Source organism: Mauremys mutica, chromosome 3, assembly GCF_020497125.1.
Source record: "Mauremys mutica isolate MM-2020 ecotype Southern chromosome 3, ASM2049712v1, whole genome shotgun sequence".
NCBI classification, from domain to species: Eukaryota; Metazoa; Chordata; order Testudines; family Geoemydidae; genus Mauremys; species Mauremys mutica.
This window is the reverse complement of record NC_059074.1, coordinates 119,995,245-120,012,638: the sequence shown is the minus strand read 5'-3', so window position 1 is coordinate 120,012,638 and position 17,394 is coordinate 119,995,245. Positions and strand designations below refer to the sequence as shown.

The following is a 17,394-nucleotide window of genomic DNA, read 5'->3' as shown; positions in this document are numbered from 1 at the left end:
TCTCAAAAACATAGGACAAGGAGATGCCTCTAGCCAGGTGTCAAAGTTGAGGAGCAATCACCTGTCAAGTGGGCATTATTTGGCAAAGAAGTTGGGCAGCAACAGATAGATCAGCATTTTAGCAAACAACAGCATGGAACCTCTTTCATCACCAGACTCCAAGTCTCCTTCCTCCCAGCTGGAATTAACTTTATCTAAGGAAAATGCATTCAAAGGGTGACTGGACTATAAAAGTGAGGGGCAAAAACACCCCAATTCTTCTCTCTGTCACCTAAGGAAACAAAGAAACCATCTCTTTGACTTTGGGTGGAGATCCTGACCTGAGAATTTGGTCAGCCATGTTGCTGGGAATATTGGTAAGGATTTTACCTTGAACAAAATCCAGTTTGTTAAGTTTTAGCTATTAGGAAAAATTTTATCTTTATTTCTCTTTAACCATTTCTGACTTTAATACCTTATACTTGTACTGACTTAAAATCTCTCTCTTTGTAGTTACATAAACTTGTTTTATTTTTAATATAAACTAATCCACTGCTGTGTTTAAACTGAACTGTTTTGTAACTCCAGTTAAAGTAGTTAATATCAGAACTGCCCAGGAGAGGGCTGGACAGTGCAGAACACATGTTTTTGGGAAAAGTTAGGAGTATGTCGGGGTCACCCTGCAAGTCATAACCCAGGCTGGTGGAAGCTAGCGTATGACTAGAGTGTTGCTGACAGGCTGCTGAGATCAGAGCTGCTGGCCCAGGGCAATAGCTATAAACAGACACTCAGGGGGTGACCGGCATGGTGGTAGGGTGTTTGTGAATGGCCCAGGCTGGGAACTATAACAGAAAAGCATTGTGAGGCACACAGGATTATGGAGCAGATGGTGACACAACCTCTCACTTATCTGCATTGCAATTCAGAATGTGACAGATGTACCTACACTTTTTCAATGATTCCCCATAGACCAGGTTGTACTGTTCCACAGGTCTACCGGCTGTTTTGTTTGGTGTGTCCCACATGACTTTCAGACCCTTCTTAGTGGGCAACAATTGCACATTCCTTGGCTTCAGTGGATGTTCAAGTATATAAAGAGTGCAAATGTCAACTCACAACAACTTTAGAAACCTAATTAGCACATTTGAGGTAACACATGTAAAGCAGAGACTGAGGCCACAATAAGCCATGAATTTAGTCTTAGCATCTCAGAATTGTTCTTTTCATAGTCACAGCCCTCCCACTAGTTGTCAGTAGAAAAATGGGTAAAGGCATATGTTTCTGACAGTTTAAAATTAAGTAGCATCCGAAACCATGCCATTATAAGAGAAAATCCTCCCATCTTTAAGTCATCAACCTACAAGAATTGTAGCTCAATTGATTAAGGACATCATTTTCAAAAGCAAGCTCTACTGCCTCTCATAATTTTTTTTTGATCTGTCTCTGTTGTACGCAAACTTAACAGTACCCTATGCTCTTCGGTAGCCCTTGCCTGTGTGATGAATCATATAAACAATGAGGGAAAAAAGATGAACTTGTTTGAAAAGCACTATTATTATTCATACATGTGTAAATCAGCATTCACAGCATTATATCAGTACAACAGGAGAGTTTAGCTGAACAAACAGGTTCCTTGCCCCAAAACTGTTACTTCTAAGAACACAAGCAGAACAATACAGAAAAACAAGAATGTTAGAGGTATACGGCTACTGAAAGCTATCCCTGGATCCTACACATTCTCCTGGCTGTGGAAGAAATGGTGACAACAGTACTATGAAGTATAACAAATGGCAGTTTTGTCCAATACAATGAGAAGCAAAAGAATACATAAAAACACTGCAGTAGAAAACGTGCCACATGATGCTTTTTATCCCCTGGTAAAATATATCAACGCACATGCAGACAGCTGATATATTGGTGCTAAAGTTGACCAAACTATTTCTATGGGAAAGAAGGCTAGGTACTGTAGGTGCAGATGCACAGGATAAGATACATCATGACAGAAAATATGCTTTCAAGGCCAGGACACCTTCTGCTATTACTGTTCCTTTCTGTTGAAAACTCATGACCTCACTCTTAAAATACGAAGTAAGAAAAAGATGTACAGATAGACCTCATTTTTAATGACCATAAGAAGGGCCATACTGGGTCCATCTAGCCCGGTATCCTGTCTTCTGACAGTGGCCAATGCCAGGTGCCCCAGAGGGGATGAACAAAACACGTAATTATCAAGTGATCCATCCTCTGTATGTTGTCCTTTGTGATCCTGTCACTAAGGGAGAAGTTCCCATACAGTGTCTCTCTCTCTCTCTCTCTCTCTCTCACACACACACACACACACACACACCTTTTCTAAAAATCTGGTACAGTTGAAAATTCAGTCCCCCCCATTTTTCCCCACACAAATTATTCCCACCCATGGTATTAGAGACTTCCCTGCTGTCAACTCTCTGAGTTACCTATGCGTTCTTCAGTTACGGGGGGAGGGGGCGGGGGGGGGGAAGAGTTTACCTAACTTTAACCTCTCCCCACCATAGAAAAGGCTGGGAGTGTAGCCCCCTAAATCCATGGATATCCCTCCCTCAGGACAGATCTTGAGAAATCCTCCATTGGCAATCTAGTTCAAAATACAGGAAACTTGCTTCCAGATTGCCAGCTGACTACTCCACCACCCTGCCCTCCCGCCACCTCTTGTACAGAAATCATGCTGCCAATAGTTCCTCTAACCATGGCTGCTCAAGCTGGGCTTTGTGGGCTGTAAGTCAGAGCAGAATTTAGGCCACACTGTATAGGGACAGTAGCCTGTCACCTTCCTCCCAGTGTTATGATCTGCCTGCATCCATTTATTGCCTCTTTTGTTTTACTTAGCTTGTAAGCTTTTTGGAGAAGGGACTGACTTTCTGTTCTGTTTGTCCAGCGTCTAGGGCTGGTAATGAGCTGCTAATCCATGACTAGGGCTTCTAGGTATTAAAGTAATACAAATAAATAAATAATAATAATAATAAATAAATAATAAGTAATAATACACCTATTAAGATTGCAGGGCTCTTTATAAGGCTAACTAAACAGAAACACTATCTTTATGCTGAACTTCTGGATTGTAATACAGAGGCCTAATTATCTACTCCATTACACTCTTTTCACACTGTTATAACGCCATTAAAATCAATGAAGCATTAAGAATGTAAAACTGTGCACTGAATAGAGGAGGCCCTGTATGTTCAAAACTTTATATATGATTAATCTGATGGGACACGCTGAATGGGTTTCAGGAAGTTTATGGTACTCAGCACAGCTCTCTACTTGTACCAAGTTTCTTTCTAACCCTTGACAATTAGTGGTTAGGTTATGCCCTAAAGCAGGGGTTTTCAACCTTTTTTCATATGCAGATCCTAAAACTTTTCAAATGGAGCTGTGGACCCGTTTGGAAATCTTAGTCATAGTCTGTGAACCCCCAGGAGTCCATGGACCACAGGTTGAAAACTGCTGCCCTAAAGTATGATGATTTATATGCCTATTTTTATCCTACTTCATGTACCTGTGGCTGTTTTTAATAGCCATAGAAATGGTTAGGCCTTTTTCGAATCTTGCCAAACTCTTGGCCTCTTGATTTCTTGTAGCACAGTTTCACAGGTTAAAACAAGAGCTCATTCCTCTGGATGCTGGTTTTAGGTCAGGGGAGTAACATTTTTTTACATTCCTGTAGTCTCTCTGTCAGGGCTGTAATGAACAACTCAGGTGTAGGACTTTAGCAACCATCAAATTCCTGTGAATGGTTTACAGCCATTTTGTCTTGCTAACTAGTTAGCAACTAGTTAAAAAGCTAGTTAGTAAGCTAATACATTAGAAAGCAGGGTAATAACAAGTTAAGAGAATAAAAGTAACAGTTGAAGGAATGTGAGAAACTTTTGAAGTTAAGTATAGGTCTGGATTCAAACTCCCTCACTATTAGGGACGTTGTGGCCTGGGGGTTTGTCAGCCAAATATACAGCTAGGAATACTCCCAAAGTTAATGTCCCTGAACTTTCACATGTTTGGATCTGAGAGTTTGGAGTCCAAAAATATGCAAAAGTGACTACTGTAATGTAGCAAATATTTTTTTAATCCAACAAAGATTCACATGTTTATGTCTTTCCATTTCTTCTGTACTTCAAATGCATGTTTAACTTTCCATAGAAACTGCCAAAAACTTCTCAGATCTATAAAGTCAGAAAGCATGAATTCAAGCTTCATCTTGAACTCAAGAAAGAAAATCAACTATCTCTGTTTTCCTTTCATACTGGGGACCCTCTCATAGATCAAAAAAGATTGTGATGTCCCAAAAGTCCACCCTTGCTAAGAACAAAAATATTAGATATGTCAGCTCAGTATTATTTCCCCTTCTCTATCAGCAGCTGTCAAAGATGAAGCTTAGTCACTGGAATATCAAAAAGTACATCTTAAAATAACAAAGACAAATCCACTTCTCTGTTTCTATAAAATGCAAACTGAAAGCATTGCATGTTATTGTCCTTTATAGCTGTAATGCTATTACTGTTCATAATTCAAATCCTGTGATAGAACCACCCTTCTTTTAAATTGCTTTATTCTAAGTTATCTGTTGTATATATTAGTTCTGTGGGAAGGAAAGCCATTTACTGAAAGTTTTAAGGTTCCAAAAAGTTAATAATAGAACTTCTTAAAGACATCATATAAAACCAAACTCAAGGAAATATTCAGACCACTATCATCACTGGTCCAAGTAACTTCACACTCTGTCAGATCCTGATGCAGGTCAGTAATGGACAATATTCCGAAATAATTTTCTCACCCATAAGAAAGGAAACTCTCTGCAGTTAGGTTCCAAGCCATTTCTTCATTAAAAGTGAAGTGGACATACTGTATGTGCACAAGCGCACGCCTCTGCAGTTATCTGAATCATGGCTTTGCTAAGCTCATCTCAGTCAGAAGTTACACTTTGAGTAGCTACCCAAGTCTTTATAGTCTAAAAATGCCACTTTATCTAGACATGAGTCAGGGTGAAATACTAGATTTCTACATCAACATATCTGTGGGTTATCCAACCTACCTAGAATCTGATCAACTAAGGTCAGACATTTGTACTGTGATATAAAAGGTCACTGTCAACTTTAAAAAAACCCACACCTCCTTCTGTGCATTTATGCTTATTATTTGTACAAGTAACATCTAAGATTATTGTAACTTAAAGAGCTGTACTAGCACTAATGCTAAGCCATCATCTGGGCTAACACACTGGAGAACTGATCCAGAGATCAGTAATGCATAGCCATCATCCGGGCTGATATACCTGGGAATAGATCCAGGGATCTCTAGAACTGAAGGCATAGACTAATACACTGTGAGCTAATAATCCAAGCTCTGTAACAAACTCTCATCATCTGTGGATTGGGCATGGGGGTGGAGGGACACATAACACACACTGACCAGCAAGTTGTACAAGGGGGGGTGATTTAAAAAAAAACCTCAGTATGAACAAGGCCTTTGTGAAGATCAGAAGAAATCACAGGAAGGAAGGAGGATGCAAGCTTTAGCTGAAATGTTGAGAGTGTCTCATGTGCTGCACTGAAGGTCCTGTCCACACCACAAGTGAATTATGTGCTAGAACGGTTATCTGTTGTGGCTAGAGGCATCCATGTTGTAACACAAATTTGTTTTTATGACTAATGTGAAGAAAACATGATTCCGTGTGTGTAAAGGAACTGTGGTAGAGACTAGAGGGCAGATTCTAATTTACAATAAGGCCCTTTTAGACCACTTTCTCTATGTAAAGAGGTTTAATAGTGGAAGGAAATTACATTTCCATCCATTTTAAGGCTCCTTTACACTGTCAGAGTGGGACCCTAATAAGAGTCTGGCCCATTATCTTTGAATCCAAGGCTGGAGCTGTGAGATTTGCAGGTCCTGAACAAAGGCCCATGGGCCACTGCCACATCCACAGTTTCACCCAATGGCTCTACTAGTGACTGGAGAATTAAGAGCCCGAAAGGTACCGCCCACAGGGACCTGACTGGGCTGAGTACAGTATTTGAGCCAGAAAGAGGCACAGAAAGTTGTCTGTGCAACAAGGTGGATCCTGGCTTGCTTCTGCTACAGACCGTGTCATCCGCTACCCAACTCCCAGCCTCGTTCCCGGTTCCTGACTTCAACCCTGCCCTGTTCCTGGCCCCAGCTTTGTTCCGGTCTCTGAACCCTGTCACCCTGGTTTCTGACTGCTCCAAACCTAGGCTACAGCTCTTTGACTTCTGACAGAGTGCTGACCCTCGGCTTCAGTTCCCATTTCCTGTCTGAGCCTGGCTCTGACTTTTAGCTCAGATACCTAGCTCCTGACTCTGGATTTGCCCATTGGCCTTTGGTTCCTGAATACCATGCTAACCACCAGGCCAGACCACCCATGTGCAGGTCACTGATACTAGTCTTCCACAGTCTTTGACACTAACCATTAATCAGTTAACATTTGCCAACAGATCTCAGTTCTTTTCTATTTTAGGAACAGGAAAATACTAGTGTGCCTCCGTGCTAAATGATGGCAAATTATGACTTTCTAATAGTGACCACTGTATCTAGTGAAGTAATCTACAGTATGATTTGCCTACCGTGGGCCTCAGAAAACCAATTACTGTCCACACTGATCAGGGAGGCAGAACAGACATTGCCTGTTAGTGTGATTTTTTATATGTATAATTACCGAGTTTGGGTTAGTGGCCCCATGTGCTAGGCACTTTCCAAACACACAGGCTGCTCTGTGTTGCATGATTGCCTTTACATGTCTGTTTTGCCTACCAGCCTTCAATGCCATAGTTCAGATAGGACCTCTGTGCCTCACAGGCTGCAGCATTCACATTCATTCATTCTCACTGTGCAGTTAAGAAACATTGGTCTTTAGGTTGCAGTTATTTGGACATACAGCTGGGTGCATTTTGAAATGACCATTCACTCAGCCTGATTTTCTACTGCCCTGCATTTGTGTGAATGACTGCACGACCAGTCATGTACATTGGTGTAAAGTGGGTACCAAATCACAATGGCAGCATTTTGCACATCCTTTGCTACACAAGGTGCACAGCAATGGAGAACTGGGCCCTCTCTGAACAGTGAAGCGTTTCAATTAGTAACCCATATCAGCAGCCATCATCATCTAGAGAAAAAACTATAAATTATTCAGGACAGGTCAATAATAAAGCTGCTTAACTCATTTGAGGATTTCCCAGACAGCTGTGTGCAATTAACTGGATAAGAGAAAACACAGTTATTCAGGGCCAGATTCTGCCACCCTTATTCATGCTATGTTGTTCCTTACTTTGTAAATGGAGCCATTAGTTTCAATGGACACGCTCCTAGACTGAGGTGCTAATCAGCATGAGTGAGTGTGTGGCAGACTTAATGTTTGCTTTTAGGGCTCACTGATACAAATTATTATTCTTTTCTTACAGATCACTACAGACATTTATGGATCTTTATGGATAAATAAAATTCTAAGAAACTTGCAATATACCTAAGATGGAACAAGCTAAGTGTGACATTGGGACAGATGACTTCAAATGAAAAGGGGCAAGAAAGGAAAAAATTGGAAAGGGAGACAAGTCCCAGTATATCTTACAATTAATATCTGTTCTTGTTCTGCCACCAAACAGAAAGGAAATCTCAACCAATTATCCAGCTGAGGATTCACAAGTTTTCTGGCGTATAGAAAGGAAAGTGCATTTTGGTTTGATTTTCCAAGTACAAAGAAGCGGTAGAATTGCTGACCAAGCATTCTGACCAGGGTTGGATCAGTCACAGGCACAAAGAGAACATAGGATAAAATGCCAGGAATTGCAAACAGAAAAAGCCAACCTCAAAACAACAAATGAAAACTAAATCGCTCTTTCTGGGGAACTAATGGCTCCGGGGACTAGTAATGGGATATATGGATTTATATGATTGGAGATTTTTAAGAGCAGGTTGGAGATTTTTAAGAGCAGGTTAGACAAACACCTGTCAGGGATGAGCTAGATAATACTTAGTCCTGCCATGAGTGCAGGGGACTGGACTAGATGGCCTCTCGAGGTCCCTTCCAGTCCTACGATTCTGATTATTTGTATTACGATAGCTCCTATAGGCCCCATGTAAAACTGGGGACAATATTGTGCTAGCCATTGTATAACCACGATAAAAGACAGTTCCTGACTCAAAGAGTTCACAATTTAAACAGACCTTTAGGTCACCAGTTCAAATCCAGCTCAGGTTAGTAGAGAGCCTATATTCCAAGAGGACTCTAAAGGAACTTGTCCTGTTTAGCCAACCAAAACAAAGGCTGAGAAGGGATATGATTGCTCTCAATAAATACACCAGGGGTAAACCCCACGGAGGGAGAACAGCTAGCCCCAAAGTTGCATTGGTCCCTTCAGCACCATTGCAAACTCAGCTCTAGGGTCTTCTCAGTTGCCACAGGATTTTCCACAGAAGGGGACAAGCAGGCTCCAAGTTAATCTCAATTCATCCTATTGCAAAGCAACTGACAATACGTCAGGAAGTCCTGTGAGAGCTCAAAACTAAGATGGTTTTTCTAAAGCTATCAAGATACAAAAATTAGTCACGCTTTTTCTTTAATAAAAAATAATTCAGCTGTTTTTGATGTGTTAAAGAGTAAATGGACTGTGGCAGGCCTGGCACCGCAGCGCCCCTTTGTGGCAGGGGTAGGATGGGGTGTCGGCACCTCACCACTCTCCAGTCCTTGCATCCGCCCCTCTACGGGCGGGCGGTTACGGCCTCTTGGCCTTCTTCCCCACTATCACCGCTGTCTGGCGGGATAGCGCGGCCTAGCGGCCTGGGTCCATACAATCCCCCTTCACAAGCGGGGTAGCGCAGTCTAGCGGCCTGAGTCCATACAATCCGCCTTCATGAACGGGGTAGTGAGGCCTAGTGGCCAAAATCTATACAATCCCCCCTCACGAGTGGAGTAGCGCAGCCTAGCAGCCAGAGTCCATACAAGCCCCCTTCGCGAGAGGGTAGCGCAGCCTAGCGGCCAGAGTCCATATCACCCCCCTTCACAAGCGGGGTAGCACGGCCAATCAGCCAGAATCTCTATCACCCCCTTCACAAGTGGGGTAGCATGGCCTAGCGGCCAGAGTCTCTAGGATCCCTCATGGTGAGGGGGTGAGGGAGTAGGGGGACTCAGGCCTGCCCTCTCCACCGAGCCCCAACCCATGGCCCTGGTAGTGGCAAGTTCTCCTTGTCACTCACTCGGCGGGGATCCACCCGCAACACACCGAGCAGCAATACAGCCCTAACGCTGTTTGTCTCTAAAATTCCCCTGGGTCACCTCCTACCATGAAAGCCAGGTCATCTGCTGTGGGGGTTCCTCCAGTCTGTTCCCCTCCTGGGACGTCCACCATTGGGGTCTCAGGGAATGTCTCGGCTTGGCTGACTCCCGGATCCTGGCGCGCCTGCTCTCCCTCCTCAGGAGCTACCAGCATACATCCTTCTCCTCCAGTGGTCAGCCCCGACTGAGCTGATCTGCAGGCTTTTATACCTGTTCTCCAGTTGGAGCATGCCCAGCAGAGCTTCCAGGGCATGGCTTCCTCTGCTAGGAAGGAAGGGTTAACTCCTGCGGTACCAGTGTGGGGCCCCTCTGCCCCGTCACACACCCTCCCCCTTAAGACAGCTGCCTGGGCCAGCTGACCCTTGACCTTTTCCTCCCCCTCCTCTTCCCCAACTCGGGAAAAGAAGTCCGCATTCCCATGAGCCTTTCCCGGTCAGTGTAATATGTGGAAGGAGTAGGGTTGGAGGGACAAGTACCACTGCATGATCCGTGTGTTTGTGTCCTTCATGCTGTTAATCCATCTGAGGGGTGCGTGGTCTGTTACCAAGGTGAAGGGGTTCCCCTAATAGGTAGTACCTCAGTGCCTCGATCATTCATGTAACCACCAGGGCCTCCCGCTCTAAGGTGGAATACTGGGTTTCTCAGGGGAACAGCTTGCAGCTTAGGTACAAGAAGCGGTGTTCTTCTCCCCCCACCTCTTGCGACAGTACGGCCCCTAGCCCTACTTCTGAGGCTTCGGTCTGGAGGATAAAGGGCCTTGAGAAGTCAGGCTGTATTAGTATTGGCTCCCGTGTCAATCATTCCCGCAGAGCGCAAAAGGCCTTCTCGCAGTCTTCCGACCATTGGACCTTCCGTGGTTGGGAGCTTCTCGTCAAGTCTGTCAGGGGGCCGGCGAGCGTTGCAAAGTTAGGCACGAATTGATGATAATACCCAGCCAGCCCTAAGAACTGTTGTACTTGCCTTTTTGTTGTGGGAGTCGGATAGTTCTTCAAGGCTTCCACCTTATCTACCAAAGGGCGGAGTTTCCCTCAACCCACCGTATAACCCAGGTAGGTCACCTTCCTTTGGCCCAGGTGACACTTGACTGGGTTTGCAGTGAGACCTGCTTTGCCCAGTGCTCTTAGCACTGTTCCTTCCAGTCGGCACTGTAAACGACGATGTCGTCAATGTATGCTGCGGCATACGTGCTGTGGTGGCTCAGCACTTGATTCATGAGCCCTGGAACGTAGCCCCGGCTCCATGTAACCCAAAAGGCATCATTGTAAACTGATAGAGACCGAATGGTGTTGGGATGCTGTCTTTTCTCGGGAGGCTGGTGTCAAGGGGATCTGCCAATATCCCTTGGTCAGGTCTAGGGTGGAGATTAATTCTGCCTTATTATAAATATAATATAATAATTGGAGATATACCTATCTCCTAGAACTGGAAGGGACCTTGAAAGGTCATCAAGTCCAGCCCCATGCCTTCACTAGCAAGACTAAGTACTGATTTTTGCCCCAAATCCCTAAGTGGCCCCCTCAAGGATTGAACTCATAACCCTGGGTTTAGCAGGCCAATACTCAAACCACTGAGCTATCCCTCCCCCACTTACCTAGTTGCTCCCGCAGTTTGTCTACCCGGGGCATGGGGTAGGCATCGAAACACGAGATCGCATTCACCTTGCGGAAGTCGATACAGAACCTGACTGTTCCATCTGGCTTGGGAACTAGTACTATGGGGCTCCGCCATTCGCTTCGCGACCACCCCGAGGGCCAACGTCATTTCGAGCTCTCTCCTTACCGTCTCCCACATCTTCCTGGGGAGTGGGCGGTGGTTCTCCCTCACTTTGTGGCCAGGGATGGTGGCGATATGGTGGCTGATCAGCGTGATCTTCCTGGGCTGTGTCGACAGGACTGTGGGGAAAGCTGAAATCAGTTGCTGTACCTGCCCCTGCTGGACTGGGTCAAGCTCCGGGCTTATGGCCACTGCCCCTGGTTCCTCTGGTTCCCCCACCAACGGCCCTAACTCAGGTTCTGGAGGGTACGGGGCAATCATCAGGCCCTCCCAGTCTCTCCAGGCCTTGAGGAGGTTTACATGGTAGACCTGAGTTTCCTTCCTTCACCCCAACATACGTACTTTGTAGTCAACAGGCCCTATGCATCTGGTCACCTCGAAGGGGCCTTGCCACTTGGCTAACAGCTTAGACTCAGAGGAGGGTAGCAACAAGAGGACACGGTCCCTGGGCTCAAAACTTCTCATTTTGTCCCCTCTATTATATTGAGCCTCTTGGTTACTTTGGGCTTTCCCCAGGTTCTCTCGTGCCAAGGCTCCCAACTCTCGGAGCCATTTCCCGCAGGTGGAGGATATACTGGATGGATCCTCGGATGTGGGTCTCGTGCTCTTCCCAGGTTTCTTTTAGAAGATCTAGAATTCCCCTGGGTTTCATAGAGGAGTTCAAAAGGGGAGAACCCTGTGGAAGTCTGTGGCACCTCTCGCACGGCAAAGAGGAGTGCTGGAAGCAATTTATCCCATTGCTGAGGATCATCATCTACGAACTTCCTTAGCATGGCTTTCAAGGTGCCATTAAATCTCTCTACTAACCCATCCATCTGAGGGTGGTAAACTGAGGTCTTAAGCGCATGGATATTCAGCAGACAGCACAACTCTGCCATTAGTCTAGAAGTTACATTAGTCCCTTGGTCTGTTAGTATGTCCCGTGGCAGGCCGACCCGAGCAAAGATCTGCAAGAGCTTGTTGGCAATGAACGGTGCCGGGGCGGTCCATAGTGGTACCGCCTCTGGATACCGTGTTGCATAGTCACAGATGTACTCATGGCCAGAGCTACTCTTCTCCAAAAGTCCCACCAAGTCCAAGCCTATACACTCAAAGAGTGTCCCAATCACTGGCAAGGGCACAAGGGGGGCTTTTGGTATGCCTTTTGGGCCGGCCTTCCGGCATTTCGGGCAGGAGGCGCAGTAATCCCACACCTCCCTATGGATGCCTGGCCAGAAGACCCTCTGGGCCACCTGTTGCAGCATTTTCTCCCTCCCCAGGTGCCCAGCCCACGGTACTGAGTGCGCCAAGTAGAGCAAGTTCTTCCAGAACCGCTGCAGAACCAATAATTGGCACAGGTCTTCTTTTGTTTGAGCGGGTAGAGCGGCCTAGCGGCCAGAATCCATATCACCCCCCCTTCACAAGCGGGGTAGCGCGGCCTAGCGGCCAAAGTCCATACAATCCCCCCCTCATGAGCGGGGTAGCGTGGCCTAGCGGCCAGAGTCTCTAGGATCCCTCACGGTTCGGGGGTGAGGGGGTAGGGGGACTCGGGCCCGCCCTCTCCACTGTCAATGGACATTGCAGAATAAAAATAGAGAGCCCCATTCTCCTCTGAGAGGGTTAGCACTGCTCAGTTTCCACCCCCCATAAGTTTCATCTTATGGAGTTTCCCTGGAGTTGTCATTCCAGTGGGGATGGGGGTCTGCACTCTGTGGAAGAAGCCCTGGGTTCCACCCTCTGAAAACAAGGTTACTCTAAGATCCATGCAGATCTAACAGAGGCAATGGGCATCCATGCAAAGGCTCTTGCCTCTGCACTGCTGCCTGCCCTGCCCCTCTACTCTCTCTGGCCACTGGGCAACATGACACCTTCAACAGCTGTGCCCAGAACCTCCCTTGAGGCAGAGGGATCCATGCCATGGAGGGTGAAACCAAGCAGGTTACTACTGCTTCTGGATTTGCTTCATTTGCTGAGTTTCCCTTTCTTCACATGACCCCACCCTGGGTCTGCCTCCTATGGATCTGGATCACCTACCACCACAGAGTTGGGAATGGAAAGGATGAGGCAGCTATTCCCCCTTCCATTCATCTCACACGCCTACACAGATTTTGCTGCCATCCACTCACATGGTTAGTTTAAACTCTTACAAATGGTTAGATTACTGGAAACAAAAGAATGTTAAAAACTGGATTTCCCCACCACCACCGTCACCCCCATTTATGCTCTTTCTGGTTCTGGCATGTTTAGTTTTCCAGCTCTGCCAGAAAATGTTTAAATAACTAAACCTCCCTTTTCACTGAACTTTTTAAAATAAGCAATCTGAAATCCATTTCTGTCCATATTAGATTCCCATTAATTATGGGTTCCCAGGCCTGCTCATGAAATGTGTTTCAAAACACAAGTAAAATAATATGCGGTTCAGAGAAATCATAGAAATTCAGGTCTGGAAGGGACCTCAAGATATCATCTAATCCAGTGGTTCTCAAACTTTTTTTTTCATGAACCACTTGAAAATTGTTGAGGGTCTCGGCGGACCACTTAATGATCTTTCCAAATGTTATTTGTACCATTAGCTAACTATTGTAAACTTTTATGAAAACGCTAAGTAAAAAAACTTTATAATAATTAACTTTTTTGGTTCTACAAATAAAAGCACACAACTCAGATTTTAATATCAGTAGTCTTACCTTTCTAATGCGATGGACACGCCCTTTCTCCCCTACCGCAGCAGCCCCCGAGCTGGGGCTGGAAAGGAGTGGGGCTCTCTCCTCCACTGCAGCAGCCACAGAGCTGAGGCTGAGAAGGAGTGGGGTCTCTCCCTCCCTTCCACATCACAGCGGCCCCCGAGCTGGGGCTGGGAAGGAGGGCCATCTATCCTCGGCAGCCGCAATCTTGGAGCTGGGGAAAGTCGCCTCTTTCTCTGGCGTTGCAGCCCTACACGTCCTAAATTCCCCCCACCCCGTCTTCTCACCCCACTGCCCCCTCCCACCTGTCCCCTATTCCCCCCAGGCCATTACCTCACCTTACATGTTCATCTTCTCCAGGGTCCAGGCACCTACTTAGTGGAGCCATGCCTGCGCGGCACCACTAATTAGGTGGATGGCCCTTCATTCTCTTGTGTGCAGCCGCCCAAGCACGCACCTTAGAGGGAACTATCCACAAACCACCTGAATGGAGCTTGCGGACCACTGGTGGTCCATGGACCACAGTTTGAGAACTTCTGATCTTATCCATCCTCTCACCTGAGGCAGAATTAAGTATACCTTGACAATCCCTGATCATTTTACTTTTATTACATGTACTCCTTTTATCTGTTTCAACAGCTGCTGTGGTGCCCGAGTGCTAATACATCTAGGGAGGCATTTGGAACTCTAGGAGTAGCGCTTGTTGGGCCATGCCACTTCTTTGATGTTTGATATTTGGGTAGCAACTCCTGTTAGAGCAGCTGGTTTGACAGGAGTTCTAGAGCCATAGGATGATGTATTATTTGAGACATCTAGTGGCAGTAGAGATGAATTACTATTGTTTCAAATTACTCAAATGGATCAAATTAAATGTAAAACCAACAAACCTATGACCCCAATCCTGCAAAGACTTACATACTTTATGCATTGTGAGTGGTCTCTCTGACTTCAAGATAAGCACTTTCTTAAGTCTTTGCAGAATCAGGGCCTCAGCTAATTCAGCAGTAAGATTGCATAGTTTAAAAAAAATCACAAAATGTCAGAAAATACAAAAGTTAAGGTTCTGACAACAGCATATCCTATATATTTTATGCTGAACATTTTACAACGTAAGCAGTGATATATTAAGCTACATATTTAACCAGAAAAAAATATAAAAATCCTCTATATGTGCAATGCAGCCATATTAATAGTGCTCTTTGAACCATAAATTTTACCTTTCCTAACTTTCTGTTATTTTAGCTGTGCAGTCTCCAAGGTGCATTAATTTAGTGCTTTGCATTTAGTTACCTAAAAGGGGGGAGGGGGTTATATGTATGTACAGCACCCAGCATAATGGGGCTGTAAACTGGCTGATGCCCCTTTGGGCTACTGCAATGTAATAAATAAATAAATAAACCATCATCAATTATATCGATCATAAAATAAATAAGTTAAATAAATAGTAAACATAAATGACTTGTGCTTAATGATGTTTACACTTATATGGTCCAAATTAGGCTTTGAAATTCACACTGGATTGGGGTGAAAGGAAAGCAGGAGGGGTGAGTTACTTATATATTGACACCCTCCAGATCTATCTATGTAACTATGATCTCTATCATCATAGCATCTGGAACTACTCACTACCATTAATTTATCCTCACAACACCTCAGCATGGCAGAGAAAATTTATTATTTCTTTATGACAGGTACAGAAATTAAGGCACAGGAGTTTGCAGGCTTAATCTGTTGAGGCTGCATATATACTTGAATTTGCTACCATGAGTAGTCCCCACTGATTTCAGTGTTTGTCAAATCATGACCTTAGTGACTTGTCCTAGGTATAGTCAATGGAAGAGTCAGGATAGGACCTCACATTTCCTGAGCTGCAGCTTAGTACATAAAGTCCAAGCCCATTCTTCTCCTCCAATGCAAGTGAGCTGACAGCTTTGCACCAAGCAGGAACAAATGTGTATTATGATGTCACAAAGAGAGAAGGCCTTGTTATGTTCTGTGATCTTTCAACCACATAACTTTGTTTTGGAACGTTTCAAATATGAGAAAACTGGATTATGACAAACAGCTTAGTGAATTTAAGTATATTTGAAAAAAAGAAAAAGTAGAAATTAAAATTATTAGGTTAAGTAAAACTCACTTTTTTAAAAACACAAGGGGATTTAGATGCCTAACTGCCACCTTAAGTGCCAAAGTCTAAAGCTTAGATACTCAAAACCTCACTCAGCTGCAGCCTAACCCTGTAGATGCTTAAATTCCTTAGGCACTGAAATTTTCACCAGCAAAGTCCCCAAGCCACCTAAATTTCTGCTAGCAGGCATGCATGCAGACACCTAAGTCCTCACGCTGCTGAGTTGCTTGGTGCCTAACTCTTGACTGAGTCCTGATAAAAATTGGGTTTGTTTAGTCTGGAGAAGAGAAGACTGAGAGGGGACAAGATAACAGTTTTCAAGTACATAAAAGGTTGTTACAACAAGGGGGGAGAAAAATTGTTCTCGGACAGGACAAGAAGCAATGGGCTTATATTGCAGCAAGTGAGGTTTAAGTTGGACATTAAGAAAATCTTCCTAATTGTCAGGGTGGTTAAGCACTGGAATTAATTGCCTAGGGAGGTTGTATAATCTCCATCACTGGAGATTTTTAAGAGCAGGTTAGACAAACACCCGTCAGGGATGGTCTAGATAATACTTAGTCCTGCCATGAGTGCAGGGGACTGGACTAGATGACCTCTCAAGGTCCCTTTCAGTCCTATGACTCTATGATTTTATGATAGGATTCACAAACTAGGCATTCCCTCAGTTATCGCAATCCAGCAAGCATTTTCAGCGACTACCTATGAGAACAAGCTCTGCACAAAACACAGCTGCTGGAGGAGTCAGTGTCTCTCAATGACCCAGTGGCTAGGACAATCCCCTGATGTAGGGTTGCCAACTTTCTACTCGCACAAAACCGAACACCCTTGCCCTGCATCCTGCCCCGCCCCTTCCCCAAGGCCCTGCACCCCCTCACTCCATCCTCCCTTCCCCGTCGCTCACTCTCCCCACCCTCACTCACTCACTCATTTTCACCGGGCTGAGGGCTCTGGCTGCAGGGGGGCGCAGACTCCAGGGTGGGGCCAGAAATGGGGAGTTCAGGGTGCAAGAGGGGGCTCTGGGCTGGAGCAGGGGGTTGGGGTGCGCCGGGGCTCCATCTGGGGATGCGGGCTCTGGTGTGGGGCTAGGGATGAGGGGTTTGGGGTGTAGGAGGGAGCTCTGGGCTGGGGCTGAGAGGTTCAGAGGACAGGAGGGGGACCAGGGCTGGAGCGGGAGTTGGGGTCTGGGAGCGGGGTGAGGGCTCCAGCTGGGGATGCAGGCTCTAGCATATGTAGGATTTTTATATTCTGAGGAGCTTGGGGTGCAGGAGAGTGCTCTGGGCTGGGACCCAGGGGTTCGGAGGGTGGGAGGGGGATCAGGGCTGGGGCAGGGGGTTAGGGCATGGAAGGAGGTCAGGGCATGGAAGGGGGTCAAGGATGCAGGCTCTGGGTGGTGCTTACCTCAGGCGGCTCCCAGAAGCAGCAACATGTCCCCCCTCCAGCTCCTACACGGAGGCGCAACCAGGCAGCTCTGCTCACTGCCCCCGTAGCTCCTATTGGCCACAGTTCCTGGCCAATGGGAGCTGCAA

General features: G+C 45.7%; 1 protein-coding gene across 1 annotated transcript in view; it reads right to left on the bottom strand.

The window, feature by feature from the left end:
* FNDC1 (fibronectin type III domain containing 1) overlaps positions 1-11,062 on the bottom strand; it is a 106,354-nt gene extending 95,292 nt beyond the window's left edge. Inside the window, exon 1 of the mRNA XM_045010310.1 lies at positions 10,960-11,062. Coding sequence (XP_044866245.1) covers positions 10,960-11,062 — 103 coding nt within the window. The remainder of the gene's footprint in view (positions 1-10,959) is intronic.
* Between the last annotated feature and the right edge of the window lie 6,332 nt (positions 11,063-17,394).